General features: G+C 43.7%; 1 protein-coding gene across 3 annotated transcripts in view; it reads left to right on the top strand.

The window, feature by feature from the left end:
* Positions 1–25,880, top strand: part of LOC126417544 (caspase-1-like) — a 270,319-nt gene that overhangs the window by 35,932 nt on the left and 208,507 nt on the right. The window contains exon 2 of one of the 3 annotated variants that reach the window (XM_050085126.1): positions 15,905–16,094. The exons of 1 other annotated variant lie outside the window; for it this stretch is intronic. In XM_050085126.1, the coding sequence (XP_049941083.1) occupies positions 15,961–16,094 (134 nt within the window). In that variant the 5' untranslated portion in view covers positions 15,905–15,960. Of the gene's footprint in view, positions 1–5,246; positions 5,381–15,904; positions 16,095–25,880 lie in introns of those variants that run through there. One more of the 3 variants, XM_050085130.1, reaches the window with a different exon arrangement.

The raw sequence follows: 25,880 nt of genomic DNA, 5'->3' as shown, positions 1-25,880 counted from the left end.
GACAAAGAGTCTACAGATGTTTCCATTCAAAATTCAAACGCACCAGGCCATACCAGTACGTGCTCTGCAACAAAGGGTTGCCTTTGCTAATCAGATGCTCACAATGATTGATAGTGAAGGATTTGATGTTGGCTGCATCTGGTTTACAGATGAAGCACACTTCCACCTGAATGGATACGCGAATAAGCAGAACTGCCGATTTTGGGGTTCCGAAAAGCCATATTGGTGTGAAGCGAAACCCCTGTATTCTCTTAACGATATTGGCCCTTCTTTCATTCGAGAAACGGTCACTGGTGCACGTTACGTTGCAATTTTGGAACAATTTATCGCCACACAGCAAGCGTTAGAGGATCGACGAGGTACTGAATGGTTTATGCAGGATGGAGCCCGACCACATCGGACCGAATAAGTGTTTGGCTTTCTTGAAGAATACTTCGGGAATCGAGTCATTGCTTTGGAATATCCCAAATTTACTGGTGCAGGCATGGATTGGCCTCTATATTCGCCGGATTTGACTCCATCTGACTTTTTTTGTGGGGCACAGTGAAAGACATGGTCTACCGAAAGCATCCCGCCACGCTGGACGAGCTTGAATCGGCGATCTCTGTGACATGTGAATCCATTTCGGTTGAGACACTAAGAACTGTGATGTGCTGACGTCTAAAATTCACCAGCTTAAATTCACAGTCATTATTTAAAGGTTATAAGTGAGCGACAATTTTATTGAGAAGTTAGTCACATTGTATTATTGGTAGGTTACAAAATTTTACTTTTGGGAGGTTACACTGAATGTGAATGATATAAATAATTATATTTTTTATTATTGGTAGGTTATGCAATTTTTCTGTTGGTAGGTGCGACAAATTAGGCACCAAGAACCATAAGGACAAAAAGCACACCGTCGTCGACTCCACATTTAAGTGAATATAGAGAAACCAATGGTACAGCTTTTAGGGAATGTTCATGTACACAATGTGAGGCTTCAGTACAGGTAAACCGGACCTATTGTAAGATAAACAGATGTCACAAGCGTGGATAAATGCAACACTCTCACAATCGACGAAGTTGTGCTTTATGGTTCTCAGCGCCTCAAATGGATCACTGTATCGTAAAACCCAAAACTTAATATACCATATCTCATTCAGAAGCTCACAAAATAGATTTTCCTATCAGTATAACTTGGAGCCCACCTTCCGACTAGCGAGGCGAGATGCCGCAGGGGCGCTCTCGGGCAAAGCTGGGCCCTCAACGCCACCTCCGAAAATCGAGAGGCTGGAACGGGCACACCTACAAATTTAATCATGCATTCTTCCAATGAGACTGCATGCGCTATCCTCCCATGGTATTGTAATTCCGATGGCCAACAGTGTATTTTAATGAAATCTTGAAATACGGTATTTATTATGACACCAGCAGTGAAAACGCTATTGACGTCTGCTTTGGCCAAGCTGTGTGTTTCTTCGTCCTGATTTTCACTTCCGTAGGATAGAGCTACAGGAGTTCCTCAGCGAGTCGTATTCCTAGCACGTGGACGGTAGTAAAGGGAGCGAAGCACGCGACCTGCCGCGGCTGATGACGAGTGGGTTTCCGCTTCGGAAGACTTACGATTTCGTGTAGGTTTTCGGTCTTATTTATTTATGGAACGCTAGAATTACCTGTAGCATTCTGCATACGTATGAATTGGTGCATTATTTGCTGCGGCAGGAAGTTCAGCTCTGAGAGTAGTTCCATACGTGGTCAGTAAACGTACTTTTGTTGTGAAGTGTTACTTCATATTGCCTTCACTGTTCTCTCACCTGTTCCTCGATTCTGAAGTATACTGTGCCGCGTTCGACACCACTACCTAATTTGGCACTGCCAGGCCTAAGCCAGAGGTCGGTTACATTTCCTGGAGCCTTGTGGGCTGATATCTCTCGTCCCGGAAGCCTTTATCTGCGTGCACTAGGGACACGGAAGTGGTCTGTCAGCCGGCGCGCGGATCCACGAAGAAAGGCAGTTACTCGCTCGCTCTGGAGGAGCATTGCCGGAAATTACGAATGCATGTAAATCAACAGCTGCATCAACATGGAATTTCTGCAAACCATAGTTAACGCCTTGCAGAGCGGTCATCGAACACCTTCACAATAATTCTGTTACTCCACTCTCGAACAGAGCGTGGAAAAAACGAAGACCTATATCTTTCCGTGTGAGCTTTGATTTCCCTTATTTTATTACGATGATCGTTTCTCCCTATATATCTCGGCGTCAAGAATACATTCTCACATTCGGAGGAGATAGATGGTGATCGGAATTTCATGAGACGATCCTCCTCCAGCAATAAACGCTGTTGTTTGAATGATGCCCACCCCAAATCGTGTATCATGTACGTCACATTCTCTCCCCATTCCTAAATACTATAAACCCGCTAACCTTCTTTGAATTTTCTCGATGTTCTTCGTTAATCCTACCTGGTAACGATCCCACACCACACAGCACTACCCCAAAAGGGGACGGACAACTGTAGTGTAGGCAGTCTCTTCAGTGCAACTGTTGCATCTTCTAAGTGTTCTGCCAACAAAACGAAGTCTTTCATTCGCATTCTACACAAAATTTTCTTTATGTTCTTTCCAATTAAAGTTGTTCGGAACTGTCATTCCTAAGTACACTACTGCCCATTAAAAATGCTACACCACGAAGATGACGTGCTACAGACGCGAAATTTAACCGACAGGAAGAAGATGATGTAATATGTAAATGATTAGCATTTCAGAGCATTCACACAAGGTTGGAGCCGTTGGCGACACCTACAACGTGCTGACATGAGGAAAGTTTCCAACCGATTTCTCATACACAAACAGCAGTTGGCCGCCGTTGCCTGGTGAAACGTTGTTGTGATGCCTCGTATAAGGAGGAGAAATGCATACCATCACGTTACCGATTTTGATAAAGGTCGGATTGTAGCTTATCGCGATTTCGGTTTATCGTATCGCGACATTGTTGCTCGCGATGGTTGAGATCCAATGACTGTTAGCAGAATATGGAATCGGTGGGTTCAGGACGGTAATACGGAAAGCCGTGCTGGATCCCAACGGCCTCTTATCACTAGCAGTCGAGATGACAGGCATCTTATCCGCATGGCTGTAGCGGATCGTGCAGCCATGTCTCGATCCCTAAGTCAACAGATGGGGACGTTTGCAAGACGACAACCATCTACACGGACAGTTCGACGACGTTTGCTGCAACATGGACCATCAGCTCAGAGACCACGGCTGTGATTACCCTTGACGCTGCATCACAGACAGGAGCGCCTGCGATGGCGTACTCAACGACGAACCTGGATGCAGGAATGGCAAAACGTCACTTTTTCGGATGAATACAGGTTCTGTTTACAGAATCATGATAGTCGCATCCGTGTCTGGCGACATCGCGGTGAACGCACATTGGAAGCGTGTGTTCGTCATCTCCATACTGGCGTATCACCCGGCGTGATGGTATGGCGTGCCATTGGCTACACTTCTCGGTCACCTCTTGCTCGCATTGACAGCACGTTGAACAGTGGACGTTACATTTCAGATGTGTTACGACCAGTGACTCTACCGTTCATCCGACCCGTGCTAAACCCTACATTTCAGCAGCATAATGCACGACCGCATGTTGCAGGTCCTGTACGGGCCTTTCTGGATACAGAAAATCTGCAACTGTTGCCCTGACCAGCACATTCTCCAGATCTCTCACCAATTGAAAACGTCTTGTCAATGGTGGCCGAGCGACTGGCTCGTCACAATACGCGAGTCACTACTCTTGATGAACTGTGGTATCGTGTTGAAGTTGCATGGGCAGCTGCACCTGTACACGCCATACAAGCTCTGTTTGACTCAATGCATAGGCGTAACAAAGCCGTTATTACGGCCAGAGGTGGTTGTTCTGGGTACTGATTTCTCAGGATCTATGCACGCAAATTGCGTGAAAATATAATCACGTCAATTCTACTATAATATATTTGTCCAATGAATACCTATTTATCATCAGAATTTCTTTTTGATGTAGCAGTTTTAATGGCCAGTAGTGTATTTAGTTGGGTTATGGCCTTCAGAGGTGATTGATGTACCGTGGAACAGAAGTTTAGCGGATTCCTTTTAGCACTCATGTCGATGACCTCGCACTTCTCTTTATTTAGGTACAATTGACAATTTTCGCACCATTCAAACATTTAAATCGTTTTGCAATTAGTTTTTATCTTCTGACGACCTGACTAGATGAGTCTGCAAACAACCTAAGACTGCTGCTCAGATTGTCTCCTAAATCGTTTATATAGTTATAGATAAGGAACGGTAGAAGCCTATAACACTACACTGGGGTGCGCTACAAATCACTTCTATTTTACTCGACGGCTTTCTGCCAGTAACTACTAACTGTGACCCCTCTGACAGGAAACCACGAGTCCAGTCGCAGGACTGAGAGTACATGCCGTATATCTGATTACGTGCCGCTCGAGAGGTACTGTGTCGATAAAAGCCTGCTTCATATCGACGTTAATGATATGGGGCTGTAATTTAGTGGATTACTCCCATTGCCTTTCTCGAATATTTGTCTGCGTTTGCAATTTTCCAGTCCTTTGGAACGGTTGTTTCTACGAGCGAGCGTTTGTGTATGAGCGTTAAGCATGGAGCTATCGCATCAGCATAGTCTGAAAGGAACGTAATTAGTATACAGTCTGGACCAGAAGGGTTTCTTTAAGTGATTTAAGTTTTTTCACTACTCCGATAATATCTACTTCTAAGTTACTCATGTTGGCAGCTGTTCCCGATTCGCATTCTGGAATATTTAGTTCGTCTTCTCTGGTGAAGGCATTTCGGAAGGCTGTGTTTAATAATTCTGCTTTGGCAGCACTGTTTCGATAGTATTTTCATTGCTATCGCGCAGAGAAGCCTTTGATTGTGTCTTGCCGCTATCATACTTCACTTACTACCAGAATGGCTTTGGAATTTCTGACAGATTTCGAGACAAGGTTTCGTTGTGGAAACAATGCAATTTGTTTATAGGACTAACCGCGCACAGCCGGCTGGAGTGGCCGTGCGGTTAAAGGCACTGCAGTCTGGAACCGCAAGACCGCTACGGTCGCAGGTTCGAATCCTGCCTCGGGCATGGATGTTTGTGATGTCCTTAGGTTAGTTAGGTTTAACCAGTTCTAAGTTCTAGGGGACTAATGACCTCAGCAGTTGAGTCCCATAGTGCTCAGAGCCAGCTAACCGCGCACACCGAGCACTCGTGGGTCAGCTGTATTGTGGATTCTGGAGGTGGCGTACCCTGGGCTTACGGCGGTGGTTGTATTGTGTCAGAGCAAGTCGGACTCACGGAGAGAATTCTGGATGTGGTACACGTATGCTCAAAATGAAAACAGGTACTGTTGTTTGGTGTGGCTTTATCATCATTTTCTACTTACCACTTACAAACTGTGCGCCGATTGACTACGTTCAAGCCGGCCGGTGTGACCGAGCCGTTCTAGGCGCTACAGTCTGGAACCACGCGACCGCTACGGTCGCAGGTTCGAATCCTGCCTCGGGCATGGATGTGTGTGATGTCCTTAGGTTAGTTAGGTTAAAGTAGTTCTAAGTTCTGGTGGAGTGATGACCCCAGATATTAAGTCCCATAGCGCTCAGAGCCATTTGAACCATTTGAACTACGTTAAAACTATGCTCATGTATTTGGCCATACCCTGGGTTCGTGTGAGTTTGTACAAGGTGTAACTTTGTATCAGCGAACGGCGTTAACAGACAGTTATCCGATTAACTTGTTGTTGTTGTTGTTGTTGTGGTCTTCAGTCCTGAGACTGGTTTGATGCAGCTCTCCATGCTACTCTATCCTGTGCAAGCTTTTTCATCTCCCAGCACCTACTGCAACCTACATCCTTCTGAATCTGCTTAGTGTATTCATCTCTTGGTCTCCCTCTACGATTAACTTACTCTCTTTATATCCATCTGACTGCTCACTTCATATTTGTTGTATAGCGATGGGTTTTGTATGAGTACTGGTTATTGGTGCATAACCGGCATCTAGTACACCTATACTGTATGGCTGCGCTAAGAACCGATGGTTTCCTGTTTCTAATACTAAGTTGTTTCATAGTAGGCTGAGGCATTTCCTTATACTTGTATAAGCTGGAGTGGAGTGATGTTCGTACGCCGAAGTACATCTTACGACAGAAAGAGCGCCGGAGATCCAACGGGATGTGCCAGGGAAGTTACCGTTGTCCTTGTGGTTCTACGTAAATTCAGTTTTCGCACCAATCTGTTTGTGAATTGTTAAAGTGAGCATATGCCTTTCCAAAATACAGTTAAATAGAAATATTATTATATTTTAAATCAATGTAGTGTCCATTTTAATGAGTTCGATTAGAGAGCGTTTCTGTAAATATTTCATTTTCAAAGCTGAATAAGACTTGGAAGTACTTGTTCCACTGGTCGTTATGCTTATGCATAATTTCTTGTGATAGTAAATGCTGTAGAATTTTATTGAGTCAGAGTATTTAAAACATTTTACTGTCCTCAATTTTATTTTAGTTTTTACGACAGGTTGACCGTTCAAACAAAACTGAATTTTTGTGTTGACCTTGAATGAAGTTATTAATAGATGAATAGGTGATCAAATGTTAACCTGAACTCAATCAATCAACTCCACCCTTTTATCCAGTCCACCCAATCCAGCACGCTACAATACGTGTCAGTTTTCCTGGTGGAAATGAAGGCTAATAGTGAGCAGACACGTCTTCTCAACTATGTCTTCGAGTACATTTTCATTTATTCCTTTCAGTGTGTACAGATTTGCCACAGTAGGTTTCTCAAATTTATAATGTAGGTCGAAAGGCAGACGCGCAGAACACATGGCAAACTAATGCCGGCCTATTTTGTGCTCGCATATCCTGTGGGGACCTAAAAGCACATTTACAAAGTAAAGTCACGTGAACAATCTTTAACAAGTTGGTTAACACAGTAGTGAGAATATATTCACCAATAACTGTTTTAGCTGCTTACACGTTTTTGCAGGTCCTGTATGTCCTATATTACACGTGATGCAACCAGTTGCTTAAGGAAAAGGTAAAGACACGGGTGAAAAATTAATTTTACGTTATTTGGTTCTATAACTTAACGCACATCTCTTATCATCCTGTAAAGTGAACAAGATTGTTAAATGTTGCCACCTTAGTGTTACTTGGGAGGACAAAAGATGTTAAGAAATATTCTAAGATATAAAATTATACAAAATTACTTTGCAAAATAAAACACTTTCTTAATGAAGTACGGTAAAGGAATGCTTTACATTCGGAGCACCTCTCATTTATCAGACTCGAACGCCCCAGTTCCCTGTACTATGATCTGCTTCTTTTTTTCGGTAGCGAGTTTTAGCACGTGTAAAACACATTTGTATCTTTTGGCCAATTTTCCTCTTCCTCGGCGCTAGTATGTCCAATAATGGTGTTTCTTCTTTCATTTGCGACATTTTCTGTCTTTCATAAATAACATTGTTTGCTTTGTGAAGAGTCGGTGCAAGGTCCAAGCGACATAAGCGGCCGCTTTGGGTACCAAGCTGAGGAGCGCGCCAAGTACAAAAGATTTTACGATTTTAACAAGCACCCAGCTAAAGACAGCTAATGCCGAAAGGATTGGGACGGGGGAGGGAGGGTGGGCGTGAGGCGAAAAATTATGTGTTGCTTGTACGGAAAAATGACTGGAACTAGGTTCTGTACTTATACTCATTGTATGGTTCTGGAATGGCTAAATAATTATCTTTGTTCCCAGCGCATTTTCATCTAAGAAAAAGTAACAAATGACATAGTAGTTATTGAAGCCGTCATGCATGTCTTAAAAACTACAAAACGATGAACACAGTAAAACTGTAACGACTGTCAGTTGCTCATATACGCATAAGCCCCCCCCCCCTCTCCTCCAGTTGCTCATATATGTATGAAATGTAGTTTCAAATTTGATACATCTAGAAACACACTATTTTGAGGAAGTAAAAGCAACTATTACTTCTTTTTTTATAGAATTGGAATCAGACGACTATTAAAACCTGTTGAACACTGCCTGAGAAGGAAATAAGCCTAAATCAACGACACTGACCCTTTCTTCGTAAAGTCATTTTCAACTACTGGAAGACCAATTGTTTCCGGTTGCTCTTCGCGCATACTGTTGACGTGAATATCCTTGAGAAAGATCCCATAGAAGCCCAGGTGAATGTCTCCATAACGTAATATTGCTCCCATTGGCGGATGTTGCAAGTTTCGAGCGGTCGTCCGCCTGGATGACGGTGTATCTGGATACGAGCGTCAACAAGCAGAATTCTTCCGACCAGGCGACACGATTCCATTGACCCGCCGTCCGATCTCGATGATCCCGTGCCCACTGTAAGGGTAACTGACGATATTGTTGGGTCAACATGAGAACACGAAGGGGTCCTCTGCTGTGGACCACCATGTTCAACACTGTACGCTGAAGTTCCTGCTCCAAAACACTTGTGTCTGCGACAGCACTGTGTTCTGTTGTCAGATCAGCCGCAGATCGCCGCCTATCTTGCTTTAGAGAGCAGGCAAGCCTCCGATCCCTGCGTTCTGTGATGACGTATGAGCCTCCTACTTCTTGTCGCCTGATCATGGTTTCTACATTCTTTAACCACTTTTCGAAGATGATCACGACAGTAGCACGCGAACAGCCGACCACCTTCGTCGTTTCCGGGACCCTCGCTTCCAGACACAGATCCACAACAATTTGGCTTTTGTTAAAGTCACTTAAGCCGGTGGTATTTCGCATTTGCGCCACTTATCGCCACTAGAATGATTCCCCATTCGTCTCTGCTCCGCTCATATACTTCTCTTTCCGCGTCACGTGCCTGCAGTGCCACCAGACAGCTTACAACTTCACGGTGGGCTGTCGTCATAATGTTTTGCCTCATCACTGTACGTGGAAGGAGGCTACACTATGTGTACAAATGTATCCGGACACCCCCAAAAACATACGTTTTGCTGCCACCTACCGCGAGGTACTACGTATCAGTGACCTCTTTAGTTATTAGACATCGTGAGAGAGCGCTACGCGGAATTCACGGATTTCCAACGTGGTCATGTGATTGGGTGTCACTTGTGTCATACGTCTCAAGCGAGATTTCCACACTCCTCAACACCCCTAGGTCCACTGTTTCCGATGTGATAGTGAAGTGGAGACGTGAAGGAACACGTACAGCACAAAAGCGTACAGGACGACCTCGTCTGTTGACTGACAGATCACCGACAATTGAAGAGCATCGTAATGTATAATAGGCAGACATCTATCCAGACCATCACACAAGAATTCCAAACTGCATCAGGGTCCACCGCAAGTACTATGACAGTTAGGCGACAGGTGAGAAAACTTGGATTCCATGGTCGAGCAGCTGCACATAAGCCACACATCACGCCGGTAAATGCCAAACGAAGCCTCGCTTGGTGTAAGGAGCGTAAACGTTGGACGACTGAGGGGAAGAGCTTTGTGTGGAGTGACGAACCACGGTACACAATGTGGCGATCCGATGGGTATCGATGTGTATCCGATGGGTATCGAGATTGCCCGGTGAACGTCATCTGCCAGCGCGTGTAGTGCCAACAGTAATATTCGGAGGCGGTGGTGTTATGGTGTGGTATTGTTTTTCATGGAGGGGAGCTTGCACCCCTTGTTTTGCCTGGCACTATTACAGCACAGGCCTACACTGATGTTTTAAGCACCTTTTTGCTTCCCACTGTTGAAGAGCAATTCGGGAATGGTGACTGCATATTTCAAGACGATCGAGCACCTGATCATAATGCACGACCTTTGGCGGAGTGGTTACACGACAGTAACATTCCTGGAATGAACTGGCCTGCACAGAGTTCTGACCTGAATCCTATAGAACACTTTGGGATGTTTTGGAACGGCGACTTCGTGCCAGGCCTCACTGACCGACATCGATACCTATCCTCAGAGGAGCATCCGTGAAGAATGGGCTGCCTTTCCCCAAGAAACCTTTCAGCACCTGATTGAACGTATGCCTGCAAGAGTGGAAGCTGTCATCAAGGCTAAGGGTGAGCCAGCACCATATTGAATTCCAGCATCACCGATGGAGGGCACCACGAACGTGTAAGTCATTTTCAGCCAGATGTCCGGATACTTTTGATCACATACTGTATGTATTTGTTGTCACTTCTAGGAAGGTACGAATTTTAACAGTAAACCACACCTGATAAAAAAGGCAGTCTTGTAGTATGCGATGCACTTCGTTGAATCTTCTGTGTCAGTCCCACCTGATACGGGGCCAGATTGATATGAAATATTTAAATATCGGTCGTAGAAGAGCTTCCTGAGCTACCTTTTCCTGAGGATTCTTCCAATGACACAGGCTGGCATCTGCTTTATCTTCAATTAGTTTTACGTAATCGTGTCACTTTAATCGCTCCGTTCTCATACACATAGACAATCAATCGATGTGACTGCGTCCTCAATATTATGCTATCTCGTATTCATGTAACAGTGCGTCTTACCACCTATTTATGCACATTGAGCCATTGTTGAGGGTCAACTACCAATCCCTGTACCAAGCGTCAATCCTGTATATGTCTTCCTGAATTTCATTACCATACAGGTTTGCTGCTTCATCCGCAAGCAGCCTCATGGAATTTACGAAGTTATCCACTTAATTATTTGTATACACTGTGTAAAGTAATAGTCCTCTGACACTCCCTTCGTGTGCGCACAAAGTTACTTCTAAGTCTCAAGATTTCTCACCGTTCACTAGGAAATGTCCGCTCCTCCACTGACCGTTGAGAATGACACTCTGTACACCCTCGTATTTTGCTCCCTAAGCAGCAGTGCTGCTACAAGACGAGTAAGTTCTTTGGCGTACTACATGCAGAAGCGTATGACATCAGATTCTGTAGCCTTTCCTCTGCTGAGCGTTTACAGTCAAATCTAGATATGATCTACAAGCTTGCTTCCATCAGGAACTGCGTGCTCCACAGCCGTATTAATAACATCCAACACAGAAGGAAGGGTAGCATTGGTCGTAATTAAAAGAAAAAAAATAAAACAAACTAACAGATTACCGTGAACGACGTGAGATAGGACGTTCATATTCGCAGGACGCTTATAATAGCATGTTCTGTAGATATGATTAGCATTTGAACCATGTCGGCCTGAGGGTTCAAGGACAACACCGATATCGCGACGCAACGACGCCTACCGGCTTTCGGCTCTCGTTGTCGCTATAAATCGAAGGTAATGGATCAGTGTGAGTTGAGCAGACGTGCAGGATGCCTCGCCGCAGACGTATCCACGATCCGTACCGTCGAATCAGTGAGACTGAAAGAGGGCACATTACTGGCATGAGGGAATGTGATGCATCCATCCGGAAAATTGCTGCTCGTGTGGGACGAAGTGTTTCAGCAGTGCAACGAGTGTATGCAGAGTGGTTGACGGAAGATCGTAGAACACGACGAGATGGGCCAGGTCACACCAACCAGACCACACCCCGAGAAGATCGACACCTCGTCCGAATGACATTGCAGGATAGATCTTCTTTCTCCGCGGCTCTGACCCAACAGTGGAACAGTGTAATACATCGTAAACTATCAGAGGTCACAAACCGTCGCCCTCTATTACGACGTCGTCCACTTCTCCACCTACCTTTGACGAATGTACAGAAACATGCTAAATGACAATGGTGTAGAACGACGTCAAACATGACAGGAATGACGTCATATAGTTGAAGACAGTAACTGTTCTCGGGAGAACAGGTACCATTGATGACCGTGCAGCTTCTCTAAAATAAATGATAATTAATTGAAACCCTCAACTGCCGATAGGTGTTGTTGATATACCTCGATGGGGACAGCTGAAATTGCGTGTCCCGACCGGGACTCGAACCCGAGATCTCCTGCCCTCATGGCCGACGCTCTATCCATCCGAGCCCCCGAGGACGCACAGATGAATAACGCGACTGCAGGGACTTATGCCTTGCACGCCTCCCGGTGAGACCCACATTCCCAACTGTCCACAATCTACATACCTAATGTTCCTAACAGATATATTGGCCATCCACTCATTACTCGCGCCAATTAAGGAGACGATTACCGTAAGAGTTCGGGCAACCTGTGCGTTTTTTCTCTTACAGAAATCGTCACCTTAGTTGGCGCGAGTAATGAGTGGATGGCCAATATACCTGTTAGGAACATTAGGTATGTAGATTGTGGACAGTTGGGAATGTGGGTCTCACCGGGAGGCGTGCAAGGCATAAGTCCCTGCAGTCGCGTTATTCATCTGTGTGTCCTCGGGGGCTCGGATGGATAGAACGTCGGTCATGAGGGCAGGAGATCCCGGGTTCGAGTCCCGGTCGGGACACGCAATTTCAGCTGTCCCCATCAAGTTATATCCACAACACCTGTTGGTAGCTGAGGGCTTCAATTAATTATCATTCACGTCGTATAGTGTTTTCGGTGAATCCAGATTCTATTTGTTTGAAAATGGTGGTCGCATTTTGGTTCGCCGCAGACAGGGGAAGCGTCATCGCAGTGATTGCATTCGCACAAGACGTACAGCGCCAAGACAATGCTTTACAGTTTGCGGTGCTGTTGGGTACAACCGCAAATCACAGTTGATGCGTGTCCAGGGCACTGTGATCAGCGTGACCTACGTGAAAGACATGTTGCTGCCTGTAGCCATACTCTTACTGCACTACACCCTCGTTTCCATTTTTCAGCAAGACAAGGCACGACCTCATGTTGCTGCACGAACGAGTGCCTTCTTGATGGATGGATGGATGGATGGATGGATGGATGGAGAGGGTTTTAAGGGCGCACGATGGCGAGGTCTTCAGTGCCCGCTCAATAACAGATTGAGACGTGTGTCAAGAAAAGACTCAGAACAATAAGATAAAACAGAACATAAGACACAGAAAAAATATGTGCCTACCCACACCGAAGCGAGGGACGAAGCATGTCGCTATCGTTAAAACATGGACAACCCAGGAAGAAAGTGGTAGAGGGAGCTAAAACAATATAGCAGATGGAACTGGCTGGCTCACCGCAAGGAAAAAGGGAGGAGCCAGCCACTGTGCAATACACTAAAACCTCCAGCCTAAAAGTTTAGGCCAGAGTCCAGACACATCACAAAACTACTCAGAGGAGCCAGCCTTTTGCATTGGCCCACCAGATCACGAGACTTGCCGCCAGTCTAAAATGTGTGGGATACGGTCAAACGACATGTGCAATACTGTGACCCAATGCCCACCACAAGAGATGAACTTTGGAACCATGTGAATGCAGTATGGGTGACTATACTACAGAGCGCCATTCGCGCCTTATACGTGTCTTTGCCATCACGCGTGGCACAAGTTACGCTACTGGCCATTAAAATTGCTACACCAAGAAGAAATCCAGATGATAAACGGGTATTCATTGGACAAATATATTATACTAGAACTGACATGTGATAACATTTTCACGCAATTTTGGTGCATAGATCCTGAGAAATCAGTACCCAGAACAACCACCTCTGGCCGTAATAACGGCCTTGATACGCCTGGGCATTGAGTCAAACAGAACTTGGATGGCGTGTACAGGAACAGCTGCCCATGCAGCTTCAACACGATACCACAGTTCATCAAGAGTAGTGACTGGCGTATTGTGACAAGCCAGTTGCTCGGCCACCATTGACCAAACGTTTTCAATTGGTGAGAGATCTGGAGAATGTGCTGACCAGGGCAGCAGTCGAACATTTTCTGCATCCAGAAAGGCCCGTAGAGGACCTGCAACATGCGGTCGTGCATTATCCTGCTGAAATGTAGGGTTTCGCAGGGATCGAATGAAGAGTAGAGCCACGGGTCGTAACACATCTGAAATGTAACGTCCACTGTTCAAAGTGCCGACAATGCGAACAAGAGGTGACCGAGACGTGTAACCAATGGCACCCCATACCATCACGCCGGGTGATACGCCAGTATGGCGATGACGAATACACGCTTCCAATGTGCGTTCACCGCGATGTCGCCAGACACGGATGCGACCATCATGATACTGTAAACAGAACCTGGATCCATCCGAAAAAATGACGTTTTGCCATTCATGCATCCAGGTTCGTCGTTGAGTACACCATCGCAGGTGTTCCTGTCTGTGATGGAGCGTCAAGGGTAACCGCAGCCATGGTCTCCGAGCTGATAGTCCATGCTGCTGGCAACGTCGTCGAACTGTTCGTGCAGACGGTTGTTGTCTTGCAAACGTCCCCATCTGTTAACTCAGGGATCGAGACGTGGCTGCACGATCCTTTAAAGCCATGCGGATAAGATGCCTGTCATCTCGACTGCTAGTAATACGAGGCCTTTGGAATACAGCATGGCGTTCCGTATTACCCTCCTGAACCCACCAATTCCATATTCTGCTAACAGTCATCGGATCTCGACCAACGCGAGCAGCAATGTCGCGATGCGATAAACCGCAATCGCGATAGGCTACAATCCGACCTTTATGAAAGTCGGAAACGTGATGGTACGCATTTCTCCTCCTTACACAAGGCATCACAACAACGTTTCACGAGGCTACGCCGGTCAGCTGCTGTTTGTGTATGAGAGATCTGTTGGAAACTTTCCTCATGTCGGCACGTTGTAGGCGCCAACATTGTGTGAATGCTCTGAAAAGCTAATCATTTGCATATTACAGCATATTCTTCGTGTCGGTTAAATTTCGCGTCTGTAGCACGTCATCTTCGTGGTGTAGTAACTTCTATGGCCAGTAGTGTATCAGGGCCCATGGCAGACCCTGTGACTACTAGGCAACAGGACACATGCTCAACAGAAGTGACTGAAATGTTAATCATTTCTGCAGAACATGCTAACGTACCTATCTTGCGAATATGAACTTCCTTTCTCTAGTCGCTCAAGGCTTCATGTTTTTTTCTGAACGTTACTGTAAAATCGCACTTAGGACAAACTTGCCATTAGAGATAAACAGTTTACTGAGGTTGCTGCTTATATTTCCATCCCGCTAAACTCATTATGTTGACATTCCGACAGTTTATTTGAGATGAGTCATCATGGCTTGCATGTAACTACGCTGAAGACATCTACACATTAGCTGAAATCAGTCTGCAATAAATAGATTAAAATTAACGACCGATACTTCCCTTCCTCCTATCTTGGATTAAGTTAGTATGATATATAACCTGACGTTGCTAGCTACCTCCCATTTTGACAAAACTCTTCTGGGGAGGTAAACGCAAGCAAAGATGATCCGCAGTGCTTAAAGATACTGACATGTCGTCTGAAATTTGAGGAAACAGTTGACTAATCAGACTGGTCAGTTTAACGACGAGCGTGTCGAAACCGTTCATATTTGGGTGGGCGACCAGGCTACAACAGGGGTGAGAAAGAAGGCAATTAGCCTTTGTACAGCTATTTTACGGAGGGGATTTTCTGACGCCACAGCTCACAAAGCTGTCCTGCAGTGCTTGAGAGCGACTGGAATCAAATATATGTTCTCATTCTGCGACCATCAAAATTTTCACATGAGTTTTTTTCCTTCACACGGCATGATCAAGATAGTCCAACAACAGAATTTTGGGCCTATACAGAACCACTCCAACAGCGTTCTTCCCGCCCACGGTTCGCAGAAGGAACATCAAGAGGAGAAATGGAACTGGTGTGGTGTGATCCTCTGCCACACACTGTACAGTGCGGCCCCTACAAACATAGATGTCAGTAGCTACTAGTTAGGGAGGATAACATGGTGTGTACAGCTGGACAGAGGGCTTTGAAAAGATGTGGAAGTAAGTATTCGCGGAAACAGGAGTTCGCACTAGCATGTTATGCTGAATTTTGTTGCTGGCTTCCAATGATTGTTTTCTGCATTAAAAGCAACATTTCATTGTTTTAGTTTCAGGTATTTACGAGGTAACGAGTCTCTGAAGCAGGTACTCTTATCCCCGTGTGATGGAAGAAAAAAGTGTTCAGGTCAGCGAGTTGAAAGAAAGCAGACAAGAAGACTCACTGGCAAAGCCATCTGATGATCACGCCAAACCCAGTGAACAAGATGAAGCGGTCACCACCTTACAGGATGGCATCAGGTAGGCAGACTATGGGTATTGCTTGCAAAATTTAGCACACGACATAAAAAGGTAGTTGTAATCAGAGCAGTGCCGTGATGAGTTGTGAGCCATGGCTGGCTCATGCTATGCGTTGGATTAAACCTTGGTTGCTATTCTGCATTCAGTCTTCCGCGGTTATTGCGATTATTCTGTTACCCTCTTTTTGGACTATCTTTGGCCTGGCGCTTATAGTTTCCAGCTTTGCTGTGTGCGGGCAGTTGGGCAGTTGGCGTGGAGCAGCGAGGAAATCTCCGCAGCATGTAGTTTGGCCGGGCCCGCTGGTGGCCTCTATGTGGTGTCAGAATATGTGGTGCTTTTCCCATTGCTACGAGGTTCGTGGCTCACCGATCCTGGACATGAAAGCTGAGTTTGACTTAATCTACCAGCAAGTCATGACTGTTCACATTGTGTCGTTTGGAGTTCGTTGTCGGCTGTTGGGATATTCCTGCGAGCTACAATGTGTGTTTTTAAGTTGGAAAATTTTAGCCAACCTCTGGTGGCGTTTAACTGTACTCGGTTATTTTAACTAAAGCGCACCAGAGGAATCTTCTGCCTTGTGGAAGTTAACGTTCCGGCTACCTGCCCTAGCCGTTGATGTAAATTCAGGCAGTGTATTTTCCTCATTGTGTTGTCGCTGTCCAGCATGGTGTGTAGTTTGACAGCTCAACGCATAATTGGTTGTGGACGCCAACACCTTCTACGTTGTTCCATTGAACTCCCTGTTGTGTGATGGTCGGGTGAAGCGGAGGTTATCCTGTAAGTGGGTCCGTTGACTGTCTGTCGGTTGGGTTGTCGTCGGATCGACAATAGTTGGGCCGGCTGCCTGTCTCACCTAAGTGAGCATTTGTGTTTGAATTCCAGGCCGACCCTCGGAACTTCTGAGCGCCCTTGGGTGTACTGCCTTTTCTTGTTTGTTCTTGTTGTTTGCACTTGTATGGCTTCTAGCAGATTTGTAGATTAAGATTGTTTTGCCCTTAAGGCGTCAGATGGTTTGGGCCTTCAGCATAATTTAAGAACTGTTTTATGTAAAGCCATTGGTATTTTTTTTAAACCACTGATATTGAGTTTTAAGTAACGGGCCTTCAGCCGATTTTGAATTTAAGTTGTTTGCTCTTAATGTATCAGATTCTTCGGCCCTCAGCCTAATTAAGGAACTGTTTTTAGATAAGACTTTGCTTTTTAAATTTCTGATTTTGGTTGAGCTTTAAGTTATTGGCTGTCAGCCGTTTTTAAATTAAAGTGGTGTTGGCATGAGATTGTACGGAGCATTCAGCCGGTAAGTAAGCTCCAAAACATATGCTGACTTTTGAAAAATTCGGCGACCCAATCATCGGGTAAAGTGATGTTGAATGTTTTTGGGAATACCACCATGTGGTGTTGACAGATTACGCTCTAAAAGTCAAACTTGCATACATTAAACATAGTCTCACAATGTTATGGGTGTCTGTCAAGGTGATGTGTCATATAAGCTGTTCAAGGGCGTGGTTTGCTCCACGAAATCTCCCCAGCCCATCCAGAACATTTAAAGCAAGTTGCCAATCGTGATGTTGAATGTTTTTGGGAATACCACCATGTGGTGTTGACAGATTACGCTCTAAAAGTCAAACTTGCATACATTAAACATAGTCTCACAATGTTATGGGTGTCTGTCAAGGTGATGTGTCATTTAAGCTGTTCAAGGGCGTGGTTTGCTCCACGAAAACTCCCCAGCTCATCCAGAACATTTAAAGCAAGTTGCCAATCGTCGCACCACTTTGGAATATTTTCAAGATTCGACAATATTTCTACAGCTTCTTTAACATAGTATTTCATTGCAAATAATTCCATTATCTGAACAAGTTTGAGCTTACAATTAACAGTGTCTGTCAGGTCGCTAATGTGCAACATGAACATTAAGCGTCCCTACATACTTCCCTGGGACACGCTTCAAGTTACGTCAACAACTACCGACGTCTCTCCAGACGACGTAACACCCTGGGACTTTCCTAGCCAGAAATCCTTAATACAGTACCACATTACACTTGATATCCCGTACGATCATACTTTCGATAATATACGTAGATGTGGTACTGAGTCAAACGTTATTTGGAAGTGGAGAGATACTACGTCTCACTGACTGCCTTTATTCATAGCTTCCCAGCAGTCACGTGAGAACACAATAAATCTCTTTTCGAAAGGTCTACGTTTGCGGAATCTGCGCTGGCTGGCAGGGAGAAGGCCCTTGTGTTTGAGATACGTCGTTAAGTTCGAGCTCGCCATATGCTCCAAAATGAAAAGCGTCCCCTGGCATACACTTCACAGTGATACCGAGAGAACATGTACATATGTAGAAATTCAACAAATAATTTCATTGGACCGTCCATCTTTCGAGCTACCTGATCTGCCTTCTTCCGTTTAATTCTGTCTACATTCTTACTTCTTACAACATAGGCTGTTCTCTGGGTCGTTAATTTATTTTTCTGTGTCTGTTAGTGTTTGTTTGGTCCAGTAGATTTATATTTGGACTGTTGCGTCAACATGGCTGTGTATGGCGGCAATTGCAGATTAAGTGTAATTTTTTCGGTTTGTGTTTTCTACACCCGGACGAGCTGAAGGTTTCTCAAAATAACAATCTTGAACGTGGGTGGAATTCAGCAACCGTATTGAAGGTTTGATGGAGGATAGATGTGCCAACCGGTTGCACAAATTTTATTGCATTTCCCTGGTTTTTGTACCAACTAAGACGACGATGATGATGATGTTTGGATTGTGGGGCGCTCAACTGCGCGGTTATCAGCGCCCGTACGATTTTACCATCTTTCCTCAGTCCAACATCGCCACTTGCACGAATGATGATGAAATGATGAGGAAGACACAAATACCCAGTCATTTCGAGGGAGGTGAAAATCCCTGACTCCGCCGGGAATCGAATCCGGACCCCGTGCTCGGGAAGCGAGAACGCGACCCCGAGGCCACGAGCTGCAGATTGTACCAATTAAGGGCATCTTCGTCAGAATGAGCTATAGTTACCTGTAAAAAATATTAATCAACATATCAGAATAACAAATATGCATAACGTACATAGGTTACATCGAGAGGTAATAAAACAATATAAACTGAAGTGCAGAAGTCCAATCAATAAAAGTTATCTTGTAAAGTCAGTGTTAAAAGCATAAGCAAATCAAACAACTAGGGCTAGTATCAGACGCAGTAACAGCACTGCAGGATGGTAACAGCGCAATGCGCCCCACTTTTGGGCGCGATTGCCGTAGAGTGGCACGCGAGAAAAAAACTATGTTACAAATGAAAATAATTACCACAACAGAACTATCTAAATAACGGACATATAATAATATATAATAAATGAAAGATACAAGAAATGCTGCACGTTGAAACAACAGTTCTTACACGACATCTGTCGAGTGCATAATGCATTAAAGTGTTCAAAATGAGTAGAATTAACACAGCAGGAATAGCAGCCATGGAATACAATAAAAACCATTAAAAGAAGAGGAAAACTATGTTTCAGAACTGTCTGTGTAAAGACCGACAACCAAGGAACGGCAGTAATTGCTAAAATAAATTCGTAGTTAAGTCTGCTGTAAACGAACAGAATGTCATCATGTACCTAGAATGTAACTGAAAACGTACATAAACAAAGCAATAAATTTTTGAAAAATCTTTCCTTCAAAGAATTAGCGAAGATGCCTGCCACTGGGCTGCTCACTGACAAGCAGTCAGGTTGTTTCTACATTTTACCATTAAATTCAAAGTAGTTGTATTTCTGCACTGTTTCTAGCAAACAATGAGTAACAAACACCTTTTTTAAAGGTGTTCTTTACGTTACTAAAGCACAAATGTAAGGTTATAGATGCATATCTCGCTAGGGGTAAGATAGATACTGCCTACAGGAAAACTAAAGATACCTTTGGAGAAAAGAGACCCACTTGTATGAATATCAAGAGCTCAGATAGAAACCCAGTTCTAAGAAAAAGAAGAGAAAGCAGAAAGGTGGAAGGAGTATATAGAGGGTCTATACAAGGGCCATCTACTTGAAGACAATATTATGGAAATGGAAGAGGACGTAGATGAAGATGAAATGGGAGATATGATACTGCGTGAAGAGTTTGACAGAGCACTGAAAGACCTAAGTGGAAACAAGGCCCCGGGAGTAGACAACATTCCATTAGAACTACTGACGGCCTTGGGAGAGCTAGTCCTGACAAAACTCTACCATCTAGTGAGCAAGATGTGTGAAAAAGGTGAAATACCACCAGACTTCAAGAAGAATATAATAATTCCAATCCCAAAAAAGCAGGTGTCGACAGATGTGAAAATTACCGAACTATCAGTTTAATGAGTCACGGCTGCAAAATACTAACGCGAATTCTTTACAGACGGATGGAAAAATTGGTAGAAGCCGATCTCTGGGAAGATCACTTTGGATTCCGTAGAAATGTTGGAACACGTAAGGCAATACTGACCCTACGACTTATCTTAGAAGATAGATTAAGGAAAGGCAAACCTAAGTTTCTAGCATTTGTAGACTTAGAGGAAGCTATTGCAATGTTGACTGGAATGCTCTCTTTCAAATTCTGAAAGTGGCAGGGGTTAAATACAGGGAGCAAAAGGCTATTTACAATTTGTACAGAAACCACATGGCAGTTCCAACAGTCGAGGGGTATGAAAGGGAAGCACTGGTTGGGAAGGGAGTGACACAGGTTTGAAGCCTATCCCCAATGTTATTCAATCTGTATATTCAGCAAGCAGTAAGGAAAACAAAAGAAAAATTCGGAGTGGAAATTAAAATCCATGGAGAAGAAATAAAAACTTTGAGGTTCGCTGATGACATTGTAATTCTATCAGAGGCAGCAAAGGACTTGGAATAGCAGCTGAACGGAATGGACTATGTCTTGAAAAGAGGATATATGATGGACATCAACAAAAGCTAAACGAGGATAATGGAAAGTAGACGAATTAAATCGGGTGATGCTGAGGGAAATAGATTAGGAAATGAGACACTTAATGTAGTAAAGAAGTTTTGCTGTTTGGGGAGCAAAATAACTGATGGTGGTCGAAGTACAGAGGACATAAAATGTAGACTGGCAATGGCAAGGAAAGCGTTTCGGAAGAAGAGAAATGTGTTAACATCGAGTTAAATGTCAGGAAGTCGTTTCTGAAAGTATTTGTATGGAGTGTAGCCATGTATGGAAGTGAAACGTGGATGATAAATAGTTGGACAAGAAGAGAATAGAAGCTTTCGAAATGTGGTGCTACAAAAGAGTGTTGAAAATTAGATGGGTAGGTCACAAAACTAATGAGGAGGTATTGAGTAGAGTTGTGGAGAAGAGAAATTTGTGGCACAACTTGACTAGAAGAAGGGATCGGTTGGTAGGACCTATGCTAAGGCATCAAGGGATCACCAATTTAGTATTGGTGGGCAGCGTGGAGGGTAAAACTCGTTGAGGGAGACCAAGAGATGAATACACTAAACAGATTCAGAAGGATGTAAGTTGCAGTAGGTACTGGGAAATGAAGGAGCTTGCACAGGATGGAGTTACATGGAGAGCTGCATCAAGTCAGTCTCTGGACTGAAGACCACAACAACATGTTATTCTTTATGATGTTGATGATTGTTTGAACTGGTGTACGTGAGTAGCCTTCACTTGTGCGCATGTAATCGTAACTGCAAACCTGGGAATGTGAACTGACAACATAAGTGCGCTATTGAGCACAACGCCACATCACGTACATGAAATTGAAGATAATACTTTGTGTGTGTGTGTGAAAACCGATCTCATTCATAAGCAAATAAATAAGCAAACCAATAATTTCACGCCCAGCAGGCTTGGTCAGTGCAAAATGTTTGAAAAAAAAAATCGTAACTGTATTTAAAGAGTATTGTAATGTCGACCATTATAAGAAAACACACGAAAATTTCTGCAGTGACATATGACTCTGGTAAAGTAAAGAAAATGGCAAAACCTACATTGCGCAAAGGTAACGAACAGTCAAGTATTATGTATCTCACCTGCACAGTAATACTCCGAATCGACTATATATGAAAAAAACTGCTAAAAACAAACTACAGTTGGTCCATCTTGACACAGAATGACAAAGAAACACATGACAAACTCTAAGTCGAACTTATCAAAGTAAACAATTACAGACTAATACGAAAATTCATTTAATCTGATAACTTCCACGGTTCACTAAATTAACTCAGGTGATCAGTTCAATAGAATAATTATCAAAAACTCGACTGTGACGAGGGTGAAATGGACCAACAATACAAGTCTACAAAAACAAACTTTTTACCTCATCAAATAATACCTTGTTCTTCATTTCAAAAGCCTTTCTTCGTCCTTATGCTATCGAGCAATTGTTGTGATTCATCATTCCTCCTCGTAATAAATCTGCAAGTCACATAGCTCCAAAAATGCGACCATGCATTACACTGTATACTCAACGAAAAAAAAATCCGACTGCTGCAAATTGCAGCTGTCCATTACCGGCTGTCAAAGATTCTATGACTCCATAGTGCTGCCAACACAGACACAGATACTGTTGCCTAACAACTGTTTCTCTGGCCGCAGTTCTTCGAATATATCATTTTCCTTTACAAATATTAACACATCCAACAACATCACCAAAAAATAGCCATCTTACACCGGTACATTGCTGTTCAAATTGGTAATATCGAATGAAAACTATTTTATATCTTGACCGCATTCTAAGGTCTTAATTTGATTTACTAGAGGCTGGTTTTTAGTGACTGAGTAAATATTTTGAAATACGAACGACATTTTTATATTGTCGTTAAGAAATTTTGCCAAATTATGATTAGCATTGTTCGTACTATTCGTGATTGGTCGAACTGGATGAAGCAATCATATGTACTTTGGACTGTGAGTGCAATTTTGGGGCGTGTGAATTCATGTTAACTATCTGTTTTTTTATGGAATGCTTCGAGGAAATGCTTAGCGGCGCCAGTAAATGATTTAATTTCTTTTCGTAATGCAGGAATTGGGTTCACGTTAGATCCTGAAATGCTGTTTCTTCAAAAAACTTTAAAGTCTTTGTTACATGTCCGCGCTTAATGACAATAACTGAAGCATTACGCTTGTCTGATTTCGAATTGAGGGCTTCATTTTTTTAAGTTTGGCATTAATGTTTTTAATCACTTATAGAGTGAACGCGTTGTCTAGGTGTAGTGCCTCTCATTAGTAATGAAAACGTCCTCGGTCTTAAATTTCGAATAAAAACCACCAGCAAGGGAGGCCACAGACTTGCGGCTAACAAGTCACCCTCGTTCTGCCAACGGCCTTGTCGAAGAGGGCAGATGAGCGGACAGAGGTTCAGAGCAAACTCTTGCCCTCGGAGTAGAAAAATGCCCCGGAAAAATGAAAAATGGAATAATCACCAATGATCAACGGCATGAGAATGCAGATGGCAACCATTGCATTAAATACACATAACGTGTGTCCACAGGACATGTAGCCTGAAACTAAAAGTGTCTTGATGATCTTTCCATTGGCAAACGATTACGCACTAGTTCCCCATTCGGATCTCCGTGTGGCGATTGCCAAAGGAAGGTGATCATGCGAAAAAATTAAATAAACAACTAATGAGTAACGTTCTACGAATCGATTTGTGAAATGCAAGGAGTCTGTACGTTGTAGGAAAGCTAGAAAATCTGAACAGGGAGCTGTTAAGGATCAGTCTAAATATGGTGATGCTCAGTGAAGCGAAGTGGGAAGAAGGCAAGGATTTCAGGTCAGACGAATTTAACGTAATAACAATTGCAGCAGAAAATGGTATTAACGGGAGTAGGATTCGCTATGAATAGGAAGGTAGAGCAGAGAGTGAGTTATTGTGAACAGTTCCGTGATAGGGTTGGTCTCATCAGAATCGACAACAAACCAACACCGACAACAAAAGTTAAGGTATACATGCCAACATCGCAAACAGAAGATGAAGAGACAGAGAAATTCAGGACATGAAAAACTAATAGTAATGGAAGACTTCAGCACGGTGGTACGGCAATGAGTGGAAGAAGGGGTTATGTGAGAATACGGGTTTAGCTGGCCGCTGTGGCTGAGCGCTTCTAGGCGCTTCCGTCCGGAACCGCGCTGCTGTTACGGTCGCAGGTGTGAATCCTGCTCTGGCGTGGATGTGTGTAATGTCCTTAGGTTATTTAGATTTAAGTAGTTCTAAGTCTAGGGGACTGATGACCTCAGATGTTAAGACCCATAGTTATTAGAGCCATTTGAACCATTTTGAATACGGGTTTGGTAATAGAAATCAGAGAGAAGGAAGGCTAATTGAGTTTTCCAATAAATTTCAGCTTGTAATAACAAACACTCTGTCCAAGAATCAAGGGATGAATAGGTGTACCTGGTAAAGGCCTGCAGACACAGTAATGTTTCAGTTACATTACGCCATGGTCAGCTGGAGATTACGAAATCAGGTATTGGATTATGTCTAGCGAGGAACAGATATAGACTGAGATCACAATTTAGTAATCATGAAAGGTAGGGTGAAGTTTAAGAGAGTAGTCACGAAGAATCGAAGAAATGGGCTACGAAAGTACTAAGGAATGAAGACATCGTACGCTTTAAGTTCTCTGAGTCTATAGACATTGCAATACAGAATACCTCAGCAGGCCGTTCATTTAGAGGCCAATGGACATATTCCAAAAGAGTTATCACAGACGTTGGAGAGAAAAACATAGGTGCGAGTGAAGTAACTGCGAGAAAAACCTGGGTAAAAGAAGAACTACTTAGTGATCGACGAAAGGCAAAAGTACACAAATTTTCAGGGAACTTCAGGAACAGAGAAATACAAGTTACTAACGAATGAAATAAACAGGAAGCTAAGCGAAATGGCTGCATGAAAAATGTGAAGTAATAGAAACAGAAATAATTGACTGAAGGGCTGACTCGCCATACAGAAAAGTCGAAACAAACTTAGGCGAAATTAAAAGCAAGAGTGGTAACATGAAGAGTGCAATGGGAATGCCACTGTTAAATGTGGAAGGGCGAATAGGTGGAAGCACTAAACCGAAGGCCTCTATGATGAAGAGAGCTTGTCTGGTGACGTGACAGAAGAAGAAACAGGAGACGATAAGGAAGAGATACGGGATCCAGTATTAGAAACGGAATTTTAAAAGGCTTTGGAAGACTTAAAATCAAATGAGGCAGAAGGGATGGGTAACATTCCTTCGGTATTTTTAAAATCGTTTGGGCATTGGCAACACCCAAACGACTATTCACGTTGGTGCGCAGGATGTGTGACACTGGATAAATGCCATCAGATTTTCGGAAAAACATCGTCCATGCAGTTCCGAAGATTGCAGCAGCCGAAAAGTGCGAGTTATCGCACAATCAGCTTAAAAGTTCATACATCATAGTCGCTGACAAGAATAATATACAGAGGAAGTGATAATAAAACTGGGGGTCAGTTAGATGACCATTAGTTTGGCTTTAGGAAAAGGAAAGGCACTGCAGAAGTAGCTCTGACGTTGCTGCTGATAATCAAAGCAAGACTGAAGAAAATTTAAGACATGGCCATAAGATATGTCAACCTTGAAAAGGCTTTCTACAATGTAAATTGGTGCATGATGTTCGACATTCTGAGAAAAATGGGGGCAAGGTATTGGGAAAGACGGGTGATATACGATATGTACAAGAATCAATAGGGAACAATAAGGGTGGAAGATCAAGTACGAAGTGTTCGAATTGAAAAGGGTGAAAGATAGGGATGTATTCTTCCGCCACTACTGTT

Source organism: Schistocerca serialis, chromosome 1 (genome assembly GCF_023864345.2).
Source record: "Schistocerca serialis cubense isolate TAMUIC-IGC-003099 chromosome 1, iqSchSeri2.2, whole genome shotgun sequence".
Taxonomy (NCBI): Eukaryota; Metazoa; Arthropoda; class Insecta; order Orthoptera; family Acrididae; genus Schistocerca; species Schistocerca serialis.
Note: the sequence above shows the minus strand (reverse complement) of the source record. Positions and strands in the feature narration are given on the sequence as shown.